This window comes from Gouania willdenowi, chromosome 11, assembly GCF_900634775.1.
Source record: "Gouania willdenowi chromosome 11, fGouWil2.1, whole genome shotgun sequence".
NCBI lineage: Eukaryota > Metazoa > Chordata > Actinopteri > Blenniiformes > Gobiesocidae > Gouania > Gouania willdenowi.
In genome coordinates this window covers 8,898,534-8,916,518 of record NC_041054.1, presented here as the reverse complement: position 1 = coordinate 8,916,518, position 17,985 = coordinate 8,898,534, and the positions used below count along the sequence as shown (strand labels likewise).

The following is a 17,985-nucleotide window of genomic DNA, read 5'->3' as shown; positions in this document are numbered from 1 at the left end:
CGTGTTCAGCAAGGAACTCCAAACTTTATTCTCCATTCACCCACACTTCTGACCGAAAACATAGCCTTCTCATCGCAATAATGTTCCCCACCACTTCACAGTCACTGAGTGAATTATGAACGAAACAGAGAAGCCCCTCCCCTCAATGCGCTCCCTTCCCAACTTGTTTGGACGCGCGTCCCGAGCATTTTCGACACTGGTGACAAGCGTACTAATTCAATGAGCACAAGCATCCAACTACGGGTGTGAGACACGATTTTGAAGCCAAAACGCGTTTGGTGTGAACGTACCATTATTCAGTTTGCCTTACTTGTTGAGGCATTTATTGTCACAGCTACAGTTACTCCGCTACATCACAACTTTTGCAAGTATGCCCCTCCCTTCACAAGCCAATGATACCATTGGGGGGTGATTCTGAACAGAAGACAAATGGGAGGAGGAATCGTCGGGCCTTGATTGGCTTAGCGGGGGTCGTTGTCACCAGATCTTCAGCCAATGAGGTGGAGGAGAGGATCAAAGAGTGGAGAGGAAGAAAAAAGAAGTGTGTGAATGATGAGAGAGGGAGGAGTGAAGACAGAGGAGAAGAAAGAGAGAAGATGAGATGAGATGAAAGTTCCTGATACTGAAAACAATCAGACAGTTTGGAGTAAAAACAGTGACAGATGTTGGGGAAAACAGTGAAAAGTAGCCGACATCAAGGATGTGATGAGACCATGTCCCATTCAAGCCTCGTGCAGTCATTTTGCAAGTTAAAAAAGAACTCACCTGAGACAGAGATCGCTCTGACTCCACTCCTCACTGCTTCCAACTTTTTCTCATTATGAGACACTCTATGAAAACAGAAAAGAGGGTTAAATAAAAACCCTACAACATAGAGAGAGAAAAACAGAGAGAAAAAGAAAGGGGGGGCGGACGAATAGCAGAGTGTTTAAAAACGCTTAGGTGGAAAAAAAAAAGTTTGTCTCCTAAACACATCTCCTTATTTGAGCACAGACTCTGGGAGAGCAGCACATACTGTAGAAGCATCTGGGTGTGTTTTAAACATCAAAGTGATGGTTATTGATAGCTAGTTAACAGCTCCATTTAAAAAAAAATTATTCAACAAAGTTAACTGTTAATAATCTAAGCTATAGCTATCGTCCCCCTCATTTTTTTTTTTAGCCATTTTAAGATTTTATGCCAAAATCTTTTAATTTTTATCAATACAATTTGGAATTTGGAAGTCTTCAGGGTTTGGTAACCCGTTAGGTAAAGCTCCACCACCCCCCGCAATGCCAAATACATTAATCTGTAGACTTAAATGTTTAATCGTAGGCTTTTATTTCAACAAACCAGATGAACTTACTTTGGAATGGAAGGCAGTGCTCTCTCGCCCTCTAGAGGAGAAAAACACACACTGACATCAAAATATACCTGTAGCTTAACCCTAACACAACTTTACACAGCATTAACAAATATTCTAAACTTTACCAAACCAATTAAAAATTAAAAATCAACACTTTACCTTTCTGAGCTCTGACGATGAATGAGTGTGTTTCCATGGAGACGAGCCGACAGTAACCGTCGATCAAGTCTGCCAAGTTCTCTGCCATGGTGAGCGACGCTGTCGTTACTGTGAGAGGCTGCACGTACAATGAGTACAGTTACAAATGTAATCAGTATATGGGAGCCCTGAGGAGGTTCTTAACTGCACCAAAAACTGGCAATGTGGGAAATAAAACTGTGTGATAAGGAGAATGACCAATAAATATTGAAGTGAAGATACATGGGGCACACAAATAAGTCATATTCAAACAACAAAAGCACTGAAGAATAAAACCCATATAAATGGCACAAACCTCAGCTGCTCCAGCTACATTCAGCTGCAGCATGCTTTTCCTGTCCTTCTCCTCCATTGCTGAGTACTGGATGGACTGGACTTGATTGAAGTTTGCAAGGTGCGTGGGCTGATGGACAGAGAGGGGACAGAGAGGGAAAATATATTTGTTATTTTCTTTGAAGATGAGAGAACTCACAGTATGTTGGATGCATTTGTTAATGGAGATCCATTTTGTGTGGTTTAGGGTGGTTCATTCATTTTCACCAAACTTTGCCAGATCACTTTTTGCTCCAATTAAAATTGTAAGCATCTGTACCAGAAAAATATTGTCAATTGCTGCACATTTACGGGTGGCACACTTTTTCACAATGTTGACGTTTTGGTTTGAACTGTTCTAATGTTCTTAGTCATTTAGTATAAAAACAGGGAGAAACTGTTATTGACCATACTCAAGTTTCTAATATCTGCTGAAATTACACATTCTCCAGTTGAGCATTAAAATGTGTGCCACCTTTTACTGATGCTATCCTAGCTCATATTTTGGTACAGATGTTCAACATGTCAATCGGAACAAGACAAAATGCTGTTATATGTTTTACTTTTGGGTGGAAACTCACTGTGGATCCTTTATCAGTGAGATAACTGATCCCTTCCTCTGGTCCAATAGCTAACTCCACTTGGATCACCCAGCTGGACTGTTGATAAACATAATGACATTATTATTGGGTCCACGAGCTAGATGCATGTAATACCTGAAACCACCAAAAGAGGACAATCAAAGACAAATAACTTCAATGCAACAACAAACCTACCCCGAGGGCACATTTGAAACACTCCTTGTCATAGCGGTAGATGGGTGCGAGCGTCTCCAGGAACTTAAAGATGCACTGCTCATCGTTGAGATTTGCCACCTGCTTAAAAGTTTGCTGAATCAGCTTACGGAGGGTTTTAGCCTGTGAGGAGAGAAAAATCAGAAAGTGAAGAAAAGCAGCAGCAGTGAAGGAGGCATGAAAGGAGGTGTGTTTTACTTCGTGGGACATTAAAAGACATTGATTGACTAACGCTCCTCTTTGGCTCCAATCAAACTGACATCACGGCTTCATTCCTGGTCCTCATCAATATCTTTACAAGAACACTCAGACTCTGTCAGCTACAAAAGCTATTCCGTTCATCTGTTGTACAGTATATGTGGCATGTTATGTTACACACCAATGCTTATCGATTGAAGAGGGAATCACATTGACTAAAAAGGAAAATCTGTCTTCCTTTTGATTTTAGTCAGTTATGTCACAGAAACTCCACCTAGGAATATCATTCTGTCGATTACCATCCTCCCCTTGTTACCCCAGCAGAGATCAGGACACTATCTATCTTCTGTCGACACAAGCAAATGCATCCAAATGTTCAGCCCAGCCTAAAGTCCCTGCTCCAACACACACTCAGTATACTCCTACAATACACATTTCAACAAGCTCACATGGTACAAATGGCTCTTCATATTTAGATTAGGATTCAGATTAAAGGAGATTTAGCTCAATATGAAGCTGGCTTAAAAAAGTATGCATGGATTTACTGTATGACTGTTGCATCACATTAGGGTCAGTGTGCACAGTATAAATGAGCAGTTAAACAAACAAAAACAATGATAATCCAAGTAGGCACTGAGATTAAGAAATGTCAAATAACTCAATTTTTTTTTTTGTTTAGCTCGCTTATATGGAAAGCTGCTGAGTGAGTATTTATCATTTATCCTTGGGATACACAATTACAATTTACACAATTTAGAAGCTTCACTAGTTGACATGTAAATTCAACAAAATACCATAACTAGTTACTGTAACTAGTAATGCTGCATTCGAATGCGCTCGGAACCCAGATAAATCTAACAGAACAAATGAAAAAATGAAATAAAGTGGACCTTGAGCTCGGGACCATTTCTCCTCAACTTTTACTTCTATGTGTCGTCTAGTTTGCCATTTGTGTTACTAAAAGTGTAGAATAACTTTGTAGTGGCATTTCCATTCCCACTCTGTTCATTTGAGCACTGCTATGCGTAAGTAGTGATATTGTATAGTTCAATGCACTCTTTCTACAGTCTATGGTTCAATGACACATGAAGGATTCCCTTCGCTGGTGTATTCAAGTCATACTTAAAGTGCATGATGTCTCTCTCTCTCTCTCTCTCTTACCCTCAAGGAGCTCATATATTTCCCCAGCAGACATTTTTGCTACTCGAACAATATAAAACTAAACATCAGCTTATGTTTTCGAGCTTACTGAATGAAACACATTTAGGTCGGAGGTCGAAATTGAAAACCCGGATCCTGGGTTCCGCTGTTTCTGTTGCTTGTTAACATGCACAAGATACACTTTCAAGTTAAAAAGCTTAATTTCCTGATGAAACATGTTCAAGCAGGATAAAAACAACAATTTCATTCATAATATTCATTGTTTTGTCATGGGTTTTTTTTGGACTCTGGAGCCAATAGGAATCATCAGTATATGCTCCTCCCATCTCATCTTTTTTTGTTTCTGTAACTAGTTAACTTCGGCTTAATTTCCTTACACTAATAAGCTAGTATACAATTAGCCTTTTTTCTTTTTGGCTCTGTGTGCAGCTGAGAAGCCAGTGAAGAATCACTGACTGGCTTCACCTTTGCTTGTTCACTCTACTGTTTTCAACTAGTGAAAACCGCATCATCAGTGTACGATTTAAGTTAAAGAGCAACAAAATGTGCAGCACTTGTATCCGACAGGGTTTTTCCTGTATATTTGTAAATGTATAAATGTTACGTCGTATGAATTCTGAGTTCACTGCACTCATTATTATAGCTCAAACACTCGAAAAACAAAAGCATTTGCTGTTTCCTTCCAGTCTTAAAGTACTTCTATATTGTATTCTTGTATAATAACAGCTTACGTAGCAGAAGAATTGCTTGGTGGAACTTTAAGTGTTTCTAAATCAAGTGTAGCTCCATTTTCATGTAAATGTTAGGTAAGGTTAATAACTCAACCCACAGCAATACAATTAGCCTTTATTGAGCTAATCCTTGCTTTCATAAAGTGTGACAGTGTTTCATGATGTTATTAATTTGACACGGGAGGCTGGCTGGTTGACTCGCGCTCAGCCTCATTGGTCAATGTTTGATCACTCAAGCGATCGAAAGGTCGACTTCACTAAACCTGCCGCGCGACCGGTCACTGTGAATGACCACGCACCTCTCTTTAAAACAGCAGTTACCATTTACTACAACAGCCATCTGCTCTTGTGTGTGTGTGAGGGAGTCCATTGAGGGAGAATAATCTCATTAAATGACTGCCGTTCCCTTTCAGTAGAGTGAACAAAAAACGTAAATGACAGCTGTGCTCCTTCCACACATACTCATGCACACGCACACACACACACACACACACACAGGGTAAACCATAGAAACAGGAGTAAAGACTGATAATAATTTTGGCTTGAGCTATATTGAAGAAAACTACTTTTAATATTTCAAGTATTTCATTATTCTTCCGAATACAAAGTATATAAAACACTACTATATATTTCTGTGTATTATTAGAGCTTCAGAAATAGCCATTTCATTTTTTATTTATTATATTTTAAATGTATTCATTTTTTAAAATATTTTTTAGATGTTTTTTATGGGGTTTTTTTAAACTTATTTTTTATGATTTTAATTTTATTTAAATACCGGCACAATCCACTGTACATCAGAGACTTTTAAAATGACTAAAGAGAGCTTGACACAGCACATTTTATACAACGTCTGGCAATTACTGCCGCCAATTTTATCATGTTCACCAAATCTGGACACTCATGCATTTGTCAGTGTTTTAGATGGATGGTATCCACTGCAGATGTGTCACTCTTTAAAGCTGCTTCTAGCACAGGAGCTGCTAAATTTATCCAAACCACAGACTGTATTAACTTTCTGTACTACACAAGTCCAGACATACAGGACATGTACCAGATGTGCCTGTTTGTGTAGGTTAAAACTGCAGATGGGGAGCTCTGTGTTCATCCTCACGGGACATAAAACAAACCTCAGGGGAGTGAGTGATGTCACATCTGCCAGGAGAGGAGGCGAATTTAGAAGCTGATGAGAGGGGAGTCAGAGGGACATGACAGACAGAGGAGGCGGAGCCCAGAAGGAGACTCACATTGTCGCCTCCCCCCTCCCTTCTTATTGTTGAAAGGAAAAAGTGGGCTTAAACATGACCTGGGGGTCGCTCACACACACACACACACACACACGCCAAAAGACACAAGCATGCCCAAGCACTATGTCTGTCGCTGTGCAGAGCATCTGCCCGCCGCCTGCTGACATTGAGGCCTTTTGGGCCACTGCGCTTTTCTCATACAAATGCACACATGCACACACTCTCACACACACACACCCCCTAAATAAAACACGTGCCGTAAATTTATCACTGACACAGCTCATTATACAAGCAGACCCCAGCCTTGTGCACAAGAATACCAAAAACCCAGTTTCTACTCTTAAGTTTAAAAGTAACAACGCTTGATGTGTGCGACCTCTGAGATGAATCAAGTGCAGAAGTTAAGTTTTCATTTATTCAAGACAACTGTTCCTCAGGAAATCCACTTTGATCTCCTGACATGTTTTGACTGTCAACTGCCAGTCTTCGTCAGAGGCATCTGCTGATCGCTTTCATGTTTCCTTGAAATGTCCTTGACTTGCACGTAATAATTCCAGCAAGATTCTTTTTGTCTTCTTTTTGAATAATATGTTAAGGCTCAACAACTGTCCCTCAGGAAATCCACTTTGATTAACTTACATGATTTGACTGACAACTGTCAGTCTTTGTAAGAGGCGTCTGTTGATCTCTTTGATGTTTTCTTTGAAGTTTCCTTGACTTCTGCGTAGTAATTCCAGCAAAATTATTTTTGTCTTGTTTTTGAAGATGTTAAGGTTTCATTCATTCAGACAATTGTTCCTCAACAAATCGACTTGATCTCCTGACATGTTTCGACTGACAACTGCCAGGTCAAAAAGAAGACAAAAGAAATCTCGCTGGAATTAAACAAGCACAATTATAATAACGATTACACCAACTGAGATTTTGAAAAATCTATTTTACTTGAATAACTCTTTACTCTGATTTGATCTTTTCCTTCTTCTTTTCCCCCCATTCTCATTTTAAATAGTTAAAATCATCATTACATATCTGTGCTTCACTGGTTGGGTTCACATCTGTCAGATCTGGCTTGAGTAACTCTGATGTGATCCATTTGTTTGTTTGTTTGTTTGTTTGTTTGATACATCTGCCATCCAACCAGATGTGTAAAATCTGTGTATGAATGCAACGAGTAAATCAAAGTGTCATCCTCACCTTGACAGAATCCAGCAGGTCTTTGGGAAAGAAACGCCTCAATCCGACGTCTTTCCTGAAAGAACGGCAAAAGACGGAAACAGTAAAACATGATTAAACTGACATTTCTCTGTAATTACACCAAAAAATGTTAAATGGAAATAGTTTCTGTTTTATCTGGTCTCTGAGGAGTATTTTCTTCCTCCCCTGAGATATCACTACTAGGGATGTAACGATTCACTCAACTCCCGATACGATTCGATTCACGATACTGGGTTCACGATACGATTCTCTCACGATTTATTTTACAAAATGGGACTGTAGACAAATGATGATTGAAAAATATTCCTTTATTTTTTTACAATAGAAAATACTGTATTATTTTCCTTTTATTTTTCATTGTCAAAAGAATTCCTTGATAAACTATTCAAAACAAAGCAATTTAACTAAAAATAAATCTTGAATTAAACAAATAAAGGAATGATACAAATGAAGAAGCTTATTAATTTAAATTCTGGTTCTATAATAAACAATGCAAAACTGCATAATAGCTCTTATTCTTTTTAAAAGTGCAACTGAAAATGTATTTTGTGCCTAAACAATTGGACTTAAAAGAAAAACAATCGCCATTGCACTGATTTACGTCAGATATTTGTTTGGACCAGCAGAGGGCGCTGGTAACCCAGTGGTCGGTTGGCATGCAGATATCTTGCAGTGAAGAAGAGATGCTATGCTAGCAGACAGAGCTAACAGAAAAACGTGACTTTTACAGATATTCACGTAATATTACAAATATTCCTTCGGTGCTAAAGGGTTAAGGAATCATTTATGAATATATTTAGGAGTAGAAGGTGGAAAGAAAGAAAGTATTAGCAGACTCCGCCCGCTGCCAACACTTCCGGATAGCGGTGGGATGCTCTGCTGGTTAAAAAAAGTACTGCGATTCAATTTTCAGAAAATCGATATCAACCGTGATACTTATGAATCGATTTTTAACTGCCTTACGATTAATCGTTACATCCCTAATCACTACATTACAACTTTATCAACAGGATACACAGGAAGGTAACAATCATGATGACTCACTCTTCCAATGAAAAAGGGCAGGGAGAGGGAAATATGGAAAAATGTAAAAGGTTCAAATAATACAACAATGCCTTGCATCCTGTGTCAGCAACTTCTGCTAGTCTTTGAAATCATGATAATATGTTTAACAGAGCTGAACAGTGTCGATATTCCAAATGGGAGAAAGTCAAAGAGTAATGATCAGGTGGCTATTGTTTCACACATAAAATCTAAAACAGGAAAAACAAGCAATTAACTGATTTATATGAATCTGACAACAGAAATGTACCATTATTAATGTTTATCATTAGATCGTCAAGTACAGTCTTTCAGAAAGCCTCAAAGTCTACCAACAGCAATGAAACACTACAACTAAAGTGCAATAAATATATATTTTGTGTTAAAATGCAGTGCTAATGCTAACCCATCCTAAAGTTCTGCTTTTTATGAAAAACTATCATCTTGATGATGTCAAAGTAAATTGGAAAAAAAACTACCAAATACCAGATCAAACACAGTAAAAATATGAAGGTTTATTTCTTTGAATAAATACTAAATGTTAAAACTTTTTGTTGGACAGACTTGTTTTACCAAGATAAACAATCATGTAAAGTTTGTGTTGCACACTGAGAAAAATATTATTCAGACACAGGACACTTTATGTTTGAATAATGACGCACCATCTTTGTTCAAAGAAGGGCAGGTGGACAGCAGAGAAACACAGGAGCACAGACGATGAGGGAATGGTCGGAAGAATGAAAGAAATGAAGTAATGAACGTGACAGAAGAGAATTCTCAGATAATTGGAGCGCTCGTTAGGCTGAGGGACGGAATGAACTCTGTGAGTTCACTCTTAGTTAAGATCGGTTTTACAAAGAGTACCGTACACAGTGGGACAACTCATAGAGAGTCATGCACCCACATTAAACTGCAAGCAGTATCACTCTGTAATAGTTTTGTCAGTAGGCGATGGGTTTCATTTAAGACTATTTACAATCAAGCTGGAGTCAAAAGCAAAGTTTTCAAATCCCCATTTTCAGAGATTCTGCATACATGAAGATATGTCAAAGGCTGTTTGATGCCTTACATTTAAAGAGTCTGCTGGTTGAACAATAACAATGAGGAACAGAGTTAATATTTACATCTGTGTAGCTGCTTAATACTTTTAATTTCCCTCAGGATTAATAAAGTATATCTAACTGTCTATCTATCTTATATCAACTTGAACAAATATGTTTAGATTTTGTTTTCTACTTGTCTCAGCTCCAATAAAAGGCTTAAGAAATGTGCGTGACTCACTGAAATTTGCTAAATTCTTTCACCAAATGTAAATAATACATTTACTTATATAATTTTCAACAAAGAAAAACAAAGAGCTTGTAAAACAGGTAAGTGTAGCACAGGAGTGTCCAATCCAGGTCCTGGAGGACCACAGACTCGCATGTTATAAATGTTTCTCAGCTTCACAATTATTATGCAGAGGGTACTCTATAAAGCCACTCACTTAACTCAGGAGTATTGAAGCATCTAAAACACAAAGGTAAACATCTAAAACATGACAAAAAATGGCTTTAAGGAACCGATCCAAACGTGTTAACTTTAGCTATATTAGCTACATTATCTACTTACTCCAGTAGTTCATAGTTGGATTTCTTGTCCAAGGCATTTCCTCTCATCTCTTTGAAGAACCTCCTAGTAATGAAACCAGAAGAAACACAAACTGTGAATACAGATTCACTACGAGAATACAAAAGCAGAAACTAAAAAATACCACAAAAAAAAAACTAAGAACACTGAACCACAAGTTGCGACCGATGGCGCTATGGGTGACCATGGGTGTTTGGATGTATATGTGAATGAGTGAATGCATCTATCAGTGTAGAGTTCTTTGAGACAACATGTGTAGTATAAAGCAATTCAAAAGTGATGTTTATTTAATATTAACAGGCTGATTGCTATTGGAGTGTTGCTGTGATGGTGCACTGAATCTAAATCAAAGAGCAATTTTAAATCCAAGCAAAGCAATAAATAAATGTGTGAAAAAAAATTATCTTTATAAAAACATCAGGCAAAACAAATTAAAAGAATGTTGAAACCCAAATAATAACAGTAATTTGAACGACCTGATTTCCAAACAGCCCAGTTTGAGAGCGACATCTTGCTCCACCTGATCCCCAGTTTCTGTCATGTAGTCATTCTTCACCTGCGGCACACACACAAACACACAAACACACACACACACAAACACAAACACACGGGAATATGTTACATGTTCTTCTTTTATCCATGAAATGAAAGCTAAGCAAACCCACACACATTCCTACTGACCTAGATTGTCCTCAGACACAAACACACTTCCAGCAATACCATATGTCTCAAAGCTTGCTGCGGGCACATTATTTTGAAATATGTTTGTGTGTCTGTGTGTTTGTGTGTATAAACCTGGTGATAGAAGTAGTTGAGAGTTGGTTTGTCTTCTGTAAACTGCTGGATAAAACCCTTTGGTAGGTACCGGATCCTTAACTCATACCTACGGAGGAAAGACAGAAGATATGATGAGAGTACCACAATCCCACACAATCAGCTCTAACTGGTGCTGCTTCTCAAATGTTGGAAAGTCTAATAGTAGGAATAACATTTAAAATGTAGCCTGAATGAATTCCTTTAACACAATGATCTTCTCGCCTGTATCATACTGATGCACACGCGAGCAGAAGCGAAAGGAGATATGAAAGTAGATGAGGGAGACACACCGACAGACGGTGCATGGCCAGAATATTCAGGAGCCTAAATGAAGTGAGAGCTTGTTAAATCAGTAGAGACAAAACCCACAGAGGCACCAGGAGTTGTTGACTTAAGTCGGACAAAGCTGGCATCTGCTTCTTTATGTCTGTGGTGCAAAAGGTCTCTACCGCTCAACGACATTAGCATCAATGCTGCCTCAATAAAAGGTAATATATACCAGAGCATTAGCATCCAAAGTGCAGATCAACGCAGCCACACATACAGCATCCTTTTGTTAGACAACCTGTTTCTAATCAGGCGGCTCATGGTATATCACAGGAAAGAGAAAATGACAGACAGCTGGTAAGCAGGGCCAAAAAAAGCATAACCAAATCAAAGCAGCAAAACGCTTAATACATAAAAACCAACAACGTTTAAAGAAATGTATGAGTTAAATTTATATGAGGAACAGGTTTAACGATATAACACCTTTAGCTTATATCATAATATTGACATGCATACAGGTATATCTTTAACATTGCATATTGATAATAAAAAAAGTACATCATGCATTACAAATGAATGTCAACAGCCTCTCCAGCTATGCTAATAAATAAATTGATGTTGGATTTTCTTCCAGTAATGAAAAACCAATAAAACAGTGCCTGAATTGGAGATCCCAGTGAGAGGGAAAGTTTGTGGGGGGCAAAGCCTGCCTCTATTGGTTTCGGTTGATATTGTACTCAGAAATTAAGTGTTATGGTGCGTTCACACCGAACGTGACTTCAGTGACTATAGTTGCACAAATCGTCCATGATGAGTCGCTTGAACATAGCCATGCTGTTTGTTCGCTTCATCACTTCATCTACCCCAGTGACGTGACCACCGGGGGAGTGACGTGGGGCAAAACGGAGAAACTCATTTCAGATTGGATGTCGCGACACAGCGTCACTCAAAGTCGCTTGAAAAGTTCAACATTTTCAACTTTCTCCAGTGACTCAGATCTCGTGATTGAGTTTTGAATGTAATCTAGTTGCCAGAGTAGCTGAAGTTGCATCGGATAACAGCTACATTTTTGCTTACCTTAATTCCTCGTTTGGACGCCCCTGTTCATATTTCTCTCTGACGTGGGATACACCCATATCTGGGTGTAGCCAATGCACCTGGTCTGTTGATTGGCTGTTAGTGAGACGCAGGCCGAAACAGGAGGTCCAGCGCACTTTATGAATGTCTAAAATCTTCTGAATGATGCCCTGCAAACAATAAGTCCCAACAATGAAATATTAAAGGCCTGGGTAAACTTTGCTCAATGGTAGAGAATCTATTTGTGTCTTATAATCGATTTAGTGCTAATCTTCTTTACGTTTTATACGTTACACCAATAGTTACATCTGGTATTTTGCATTGGGTCAACGAGGATATCTGTCCATGTCTGTGCGTGTGTTTGTAAGAAATTTCAAATGACATTCCCACTGAAACAAGTCAACAACGTACACACACACACACACACGCAGGAGCATGTGTGTGTTTCAATGTAAAACGCTGGGGGGGGTCTGACCTAGATAGTGAAGGAGGGAGTGATGGAAGAAAGGCAGTGACACATCTTTACTGACCCCTAAGATTTAAGCTGTGCTACGCAGAACCTGCATTATGGTAGTACATGCAAAAGTAAATAAGTAAATACACACACAAAGAACTGGTGTGCTGAGGTTATATGTATTTGATTAGATTTTTTTTAAATTTATTTCAATCATGTAAATGACAACTTAAAAACAGTTTAAAATAAAATAAAATAAATTAACATCAAGAAATAAAAACAAAACAGTATCTTGCATCTTCAGATTTTTACACATCTCAGTTTACTTGAACGTAAAGGAGCAGAAAGATCCTACCACTTTAATCTTTTTTTAGATTTCCTAACTTAAATGTTAAAGTCTCAATTTATAAACAATTTGAAAAAAAATAATGTGAATAAACAATCAATGCAATATAATACTTACACAGAAACCATGCAATAACAGTTTTTTACATTGACCATACATCCTTTACAAATATATGTACCATATCGCACAACTTTTTACTTTACTCAGGCTTGGAATTATTTTAAATTCAGTAATCACTCTGTTCCACAGTTTAACTCCACAGATGATATTTCAGAAGCTTTTCACTGTTGTACGAACACTGCAAACCTTTAGATTTGATTTCCCTCTTAAGTTATAACCTTCCTCTCTTTCATGAAACATTTCCTGAATATTAGTAAGCAAAATTGTGCTGATCTAACTCATTCAAAAAACAATCAGCTCATTTAAATGTTAAAATAAATAAATGTTACTACAGGGTGTAAATACCGGTACATGATTGAGTGTATCTAAAGTGTTATGGCTTACAAATCAAACCAACCGATTCATTTCTACTTACCCTGATATCAGTTGCATCTCCATATCTGATATTTGACGACCAGCAGCTGTTTTCAGTGTTGGTCTCAAAGTGATGACAGACTTTCAGAACTCTGTCCATGGAGCCAGCCATGGTACGGTCCGATCCGCCTGCACTCAGCCTTGATTTGGTAGCTCCTATGAGGGTGTGGTTCAGGTTGGGGTCCAGGTAGGCCGTCGCCATGCTTTTCCTTGCTGTCACCGCTGCTGCTAGGTGTCTGTCATATTCTGCCAATCAAAGAGAACGAGAAAAAAAACTCAATAAATGAAAGGACGGAAGACAAAGTTCAAATCAAATGAATCCGGAAACGAATCCTGTAATTAATCCTGGTGACGATGTTTCACAAAATAATTGTGGTTATTTAATAATTAATAACAAGTTAAATTATTCACATTTGGTGCAAAGGTTTTCTAACACGGTAACAACTGATTACCACTGACTTCTAATGAGCCGAATAAATTAGATCACAGCAAACAAATGCTTTACCAGCATAATTTTAAGATGGAATGAGATTCGAGTCAACAAAAATAAAAGAAAAGCTGCTATTAAAGATTAAATCAGATTTTTTTAATATATATATATATATAGGTTGTGGCAAATTCACGTGAAAGGGTGGGACAGGAAGCTACCACTATGTAATCAGAAGTGATCTCTGTGTGTGAAGATAGTCGTGAAGTCTACGGTAGAGTCTTAGTTAAATTCTCATGACGGCAGCACAACAAAGCAAACAAGTTCCTGGATTAGACTCAACGAAGTGCTACAAAAGTCCAGAAGAGACGGATGGAATGTGGGCACATTTTTCTTTCTTCATTTTTAAAAAAAAAGTCTGTTTTCTCAAATTGCAGCTAGAGTTTACATGTTCTCCATGAGGGCAAAAGTGTCTCCTTCGGCTACCAGTGTCTAAAAAGCAGTATATGAGGTTAAGTTAGTCCATTTCTATTATTTAGTCTTTTCTTTGCCTTTAAAAAAAAAAAAAAAACTTTGGACAGCAAAAATAGCCGACTAAATTCTTGAGAGAGTGAAGTTATTAATGTAATGTTAGAGGTGAGCCTTTTTTGGCTGAGCACAAAGAGGAGGGAATACCCTGCAGGCTCCATTTGAAAACAAACAGATATCTGACTGATACATTTACTACAGTTTCATGGTAACTTTATCTAAATATGAACTGCAGCCTCTATGCTTTTGTTTGTGTGTGTGTTTCTGAATGTGCAGATGTACGAGTGTGGGAGTTGCTGACTGTAATCTCTTTCAAGCTCAATTTTCTGCATCCATTTCTCCCTGTACCTCTTCTCTTGTCTTAAATGAGAAATTGATGTGCTCTTTCAGGTAATTACATCTGAGAGGTGAACAGGTTACGTGTGTAGTAACAGAAACACAGAAACAGACACAAACCCCTCGGGAACGCCTGTGCTGATGTTGGATGAGGATAAAGGTAAATGTGCTCGGATTTTTTTTCGCAAAAACTCTCGAGCGCGCGCACACACACACACACACACACACACACACACACACAGCAGATCAACGGTAGCCGTGGCTGTACATCAGCTTTGGTTCTCATGGAGTCAGATGTCAGATTTGTGAGAAGCAGAACTATAAGCTTCAGTGTCTTTTTGTCTATGCGTGTGTGTGTGTGTGTGTGTGTGTGTGTGTGTGTGGGGGGGGGGGGGGGGGGGGGGGGGGGGGGGGGGGGGGGGGGGGGGGAGTTTCATTCCTACCTTTTTCCCAACACATGGGGAATGGGCTACAGCCAATAGTCGCCATGGAAACGCATGTCCGTCCTGCTCTGTGGCTGTCCACACTGAGGACGGACAGACAACGTGTCGTTTCCCGATCACGCATCACCACACGGGGTCAACTTGTCGGGTGTTGAAGCAGAAAAAAAAGGCTCACAACGATGCAGACATGGCTGCAAAGCAATATTAACATTATCCTACAATTATTTCCGATTTCCAGTCTGTTGAGACGATAAGAACGTCCAGAATCCAACAGAAAACTAAAGGTAATTTGCACTTCTGTGCTGTAAAATCTCGTCCTCTTAAGCTTTTCCTCTCAGCCGAAGATGCAGAAGAAAAACAAGAACCAAGAATTTGACTCCAATACAATCCAATGTTTGTTTCATTCCTAATTTTCAGTCCAACAAGGCCTGCACACCATAGTTACAGAGCTGTCACTCAGGAGACGATTCAGTTGGTTTCACCCGTTTCAGAGTGTCTGTAGAAGGACGGCGCATTCAGCCAAAAGTTAAGAGCCAAATCCAATGGGGCTCCAGAAGGCCTTTAGGCAGTCGGTGGTCACAGAAAAAGAGCGACATTTCTGTGTCCTGTCTGAATGGATTATCAAGTATAAAACCAAGTGAGAGAAACTTGGTGCAAAGCTGCCTAGCCTGAGGAAAGTTGAGTAAAGAATGAGAGAGCAGAAAAAGCCAAGCAGGAGGAGCTGCACACACCATTAATATGCTAATTGTTTGCCTTTCTATTGTAGAAAAGGCCACTCCCACCTAAGAAGCTGATCACAGAACAGCTGAGCGGAGTCATGCATGCAAGGGACAAGCCTGAAACTGTTACTTTTGAATCCAAGTGTTAAACAGGAACAAAACAATCCCATCCTGAGGTTAACGTCTTTATATCTTAGCATCAAACCAAACACACATTACCTATGATTATTCCTGTGAGGCACTGAAGCCTAACATGATCGAACAAGTAAAATAAACCAAATTAGGCCCATAGAAACTGTTTTTTCTAAATTATTTAAAGTCCTACAAATCCATCATAATCCTGCAAGTTATGTGCAATTTATGAAATATCACGTCAACACATTTACAACCAACAGAATGGTCCTTTTTTTATGTGATTTGAGAATTTGTTTTAAGGGGAAGAGAATACCATTAGCATTGTTGTAATTGCTAACAAAATTATTTCCGAAAAGAACTGCCGATGTTAATCCTGAGCAGCTACTTCCTCTGTCACTCTGGAAGCAACATACCAACGATATCTACAGCAACAGGAAGTTGAAGGCAAATTATACAGATTCACATACCTAAATAGGGATTTACATGGATGTACGATATGTCTTCATCACGCAAACACACACCTACAACAAGTACTTGGGATGTAAGGATATATCCTAAATCGGCTAAAAATTGATGCAAATAAGAGGGGATTAAAATCGATACAGTACAGTATGTGTATCAATACTCTGCTTAAACTATCGGTGGTGCTGTGACAGTTTTAATACTGCTTGTTTGGACATCACGCTCTTGGTTCAGCTCCAAGTGTGCGGGATAAACTAGGAGCAGCGGTGGGAGAAGAGCTTTAATGTAGCGAATAAAACAAGACCCGACAGGGTCATACAGAACAGAGTCCGTCCCATTCGAAAGAAGCCGATGTCTCTTTATGCTCAAACCCGTTCCAACCCCACGCTATTCATGTCCGTGCGCATGCATGAATGATCCGAGGCATCTATCTCAATACATAACCTGATTTACTGCGCAACGTCCGAACCCGGCCCGAGCCCAAGGTATAACCGTCGAAATAAAGCCTAAACCGTCGGCACAGAGCGACACACACCGACACACACACAGTAAGAAAATTATGTAAATTCAAAGCCAGGAACATAAGCAAACTTTTTTCACATATTTATTATACTTTTTTTAATGTTTTTTTTTTGTTTGTTTAACTTTGTTCAAACAGTTCGTACGAAGGCTATAAAAAGAAAATATATTAGTCAAAAAAAAAAAAATTGACAATTCAAGTAAAGGGTAGCAGAATCTGTATTTTCACAAAAAAAAAAATATTCAAATTTAAAGTAGTCAAGTGCATCATTACTTCCTAAACTATGATTTGAATTTATTTATTGTTTTTTATTAAATCAGGATTTGAATCAAATCGTTGACTGAGTGTATCCTTACACCCCTAACAGTTCCTCATAAGATGACCAAATATAGCACTTCCCGTGCACCCATTGAATCTATGTGTGCACGTGTGGGTGTATCTTCAACCTTCCTAAGCAGCCATTGTTATGAAAATGTGTTGGGAGGCCAGGAGGTTTCCGATGTGTGTGTGTGTGTGTGTGTGTGTGTGTGTGTGTGTGTGTGTGCGCGCTCAGGCTTGTGTGTATGCGTGAGGAATTACAAGCTTTTTTTCAAAAAAAAAAAAAAACAAAAAAGGGCCGGATGTAGCTTTGAATGGGAAGAGCGCTTTTGGGACCAAGCCAAATCTCTTCTTTTTCTTTTTTTTTTTAACCACACTGCATTTACATTATTTTAAAGCAACACCCTGAAGCTGGAAAATGCTAATGCATCTTGTACGAGGAGAGGGTGAACCTCAGATGTGTGAAATCGACTTTGATGGGTAATTGTTTGTTCGTGGATTAGTCTGTGCACTTGTTTCAGAACCTTGAAGGAAGGTATAAAAAAAGAGCTTTATGAATCACAAACATAACCATATTACTACTGCAGTAAAGGCTTTTAATTCACACATCTAATTTGGCATCTGGGGAATACAAAATAAAGTTATATTTAACCATAACTTTAAAATGTCTGACATATCTTAATTTATTATTCATCACTTTTACTATAATTGTTTAAAATTGTTTTAATTGCT

At 38.6% G+C, this 17,985-nt stretch overlaps 1 protein-coding gene across 4 annotated transcripts in view; it reads right to left on the bottom strand.

The window, feature by feature from the left end:
• Window positions 1–17,985, bottom strand: part of ptk2aa (protein tyrosine kinase 2aa) — a 58,977-nt gene that overhangs the window by 22,065 nt on the left and 18,927 nt on the right. The window contains exons 1-14 of one of the 4 annotated variants that reach the window (XM_028460590.1): window positions 15,100–16,088; window positions 13,367–13,611; window positions 12,032–12,201; window positions 10,667–10,754; window positions 10,348–10,427; window positions 9,854–9,916; window positions 7,181–7,235; window positions 2,632–2,772; window positions 2,437–2,514; window positions 1,839–1,946; window positions 1,505–1,622; window positions 1,346–1,376; window positions 766–830; window positions 400–486 (exon numbers count right to left, since the gene is read on the bottom strand). In XM_028460590.1, coding sequence (XP_028316391.1) covers window positions 400–486; window positions 766–830; window positions 1,346–1,376; window positions 1,505–1,622; window positions 1,839–1,946; window positions 2,437–2,514; window positions 2,632–2,772; window positions 7,181–7,235; window positions 9,854–9,916; window positions 10,348–10,427; window positions 10,667–10,754; window positions 12,032–12,201; window positions 13,367–13,611; window positions 15,100–15,223 — 1,453 coding nt within the window. In that variant the 5' untranslated portion in view covers window positions 15,224–16,088. Of the gene's footprint in view, window positions 1–399; window positions 487–765; window positions 831–1,345; window positions 1,377–1,504; window positions 1,623–1,838; window positions 1,947–2,436; window positions 2,515–2,631; window positions 2,773–7,180; window positions 7,236–9,853; window positions 9,917–10,347; window positions 10,428–10,666; window positions 10,755–12,031; window positions 12,202–13,366; window positions 13,612–15,099; window positions 16,089–17,985 lie in introns of those variants that run through there. The other 3 variants (XM_028460593.1, XM_028460591.1, XM_028460592.1) reach the window with 3 other exon arrangements.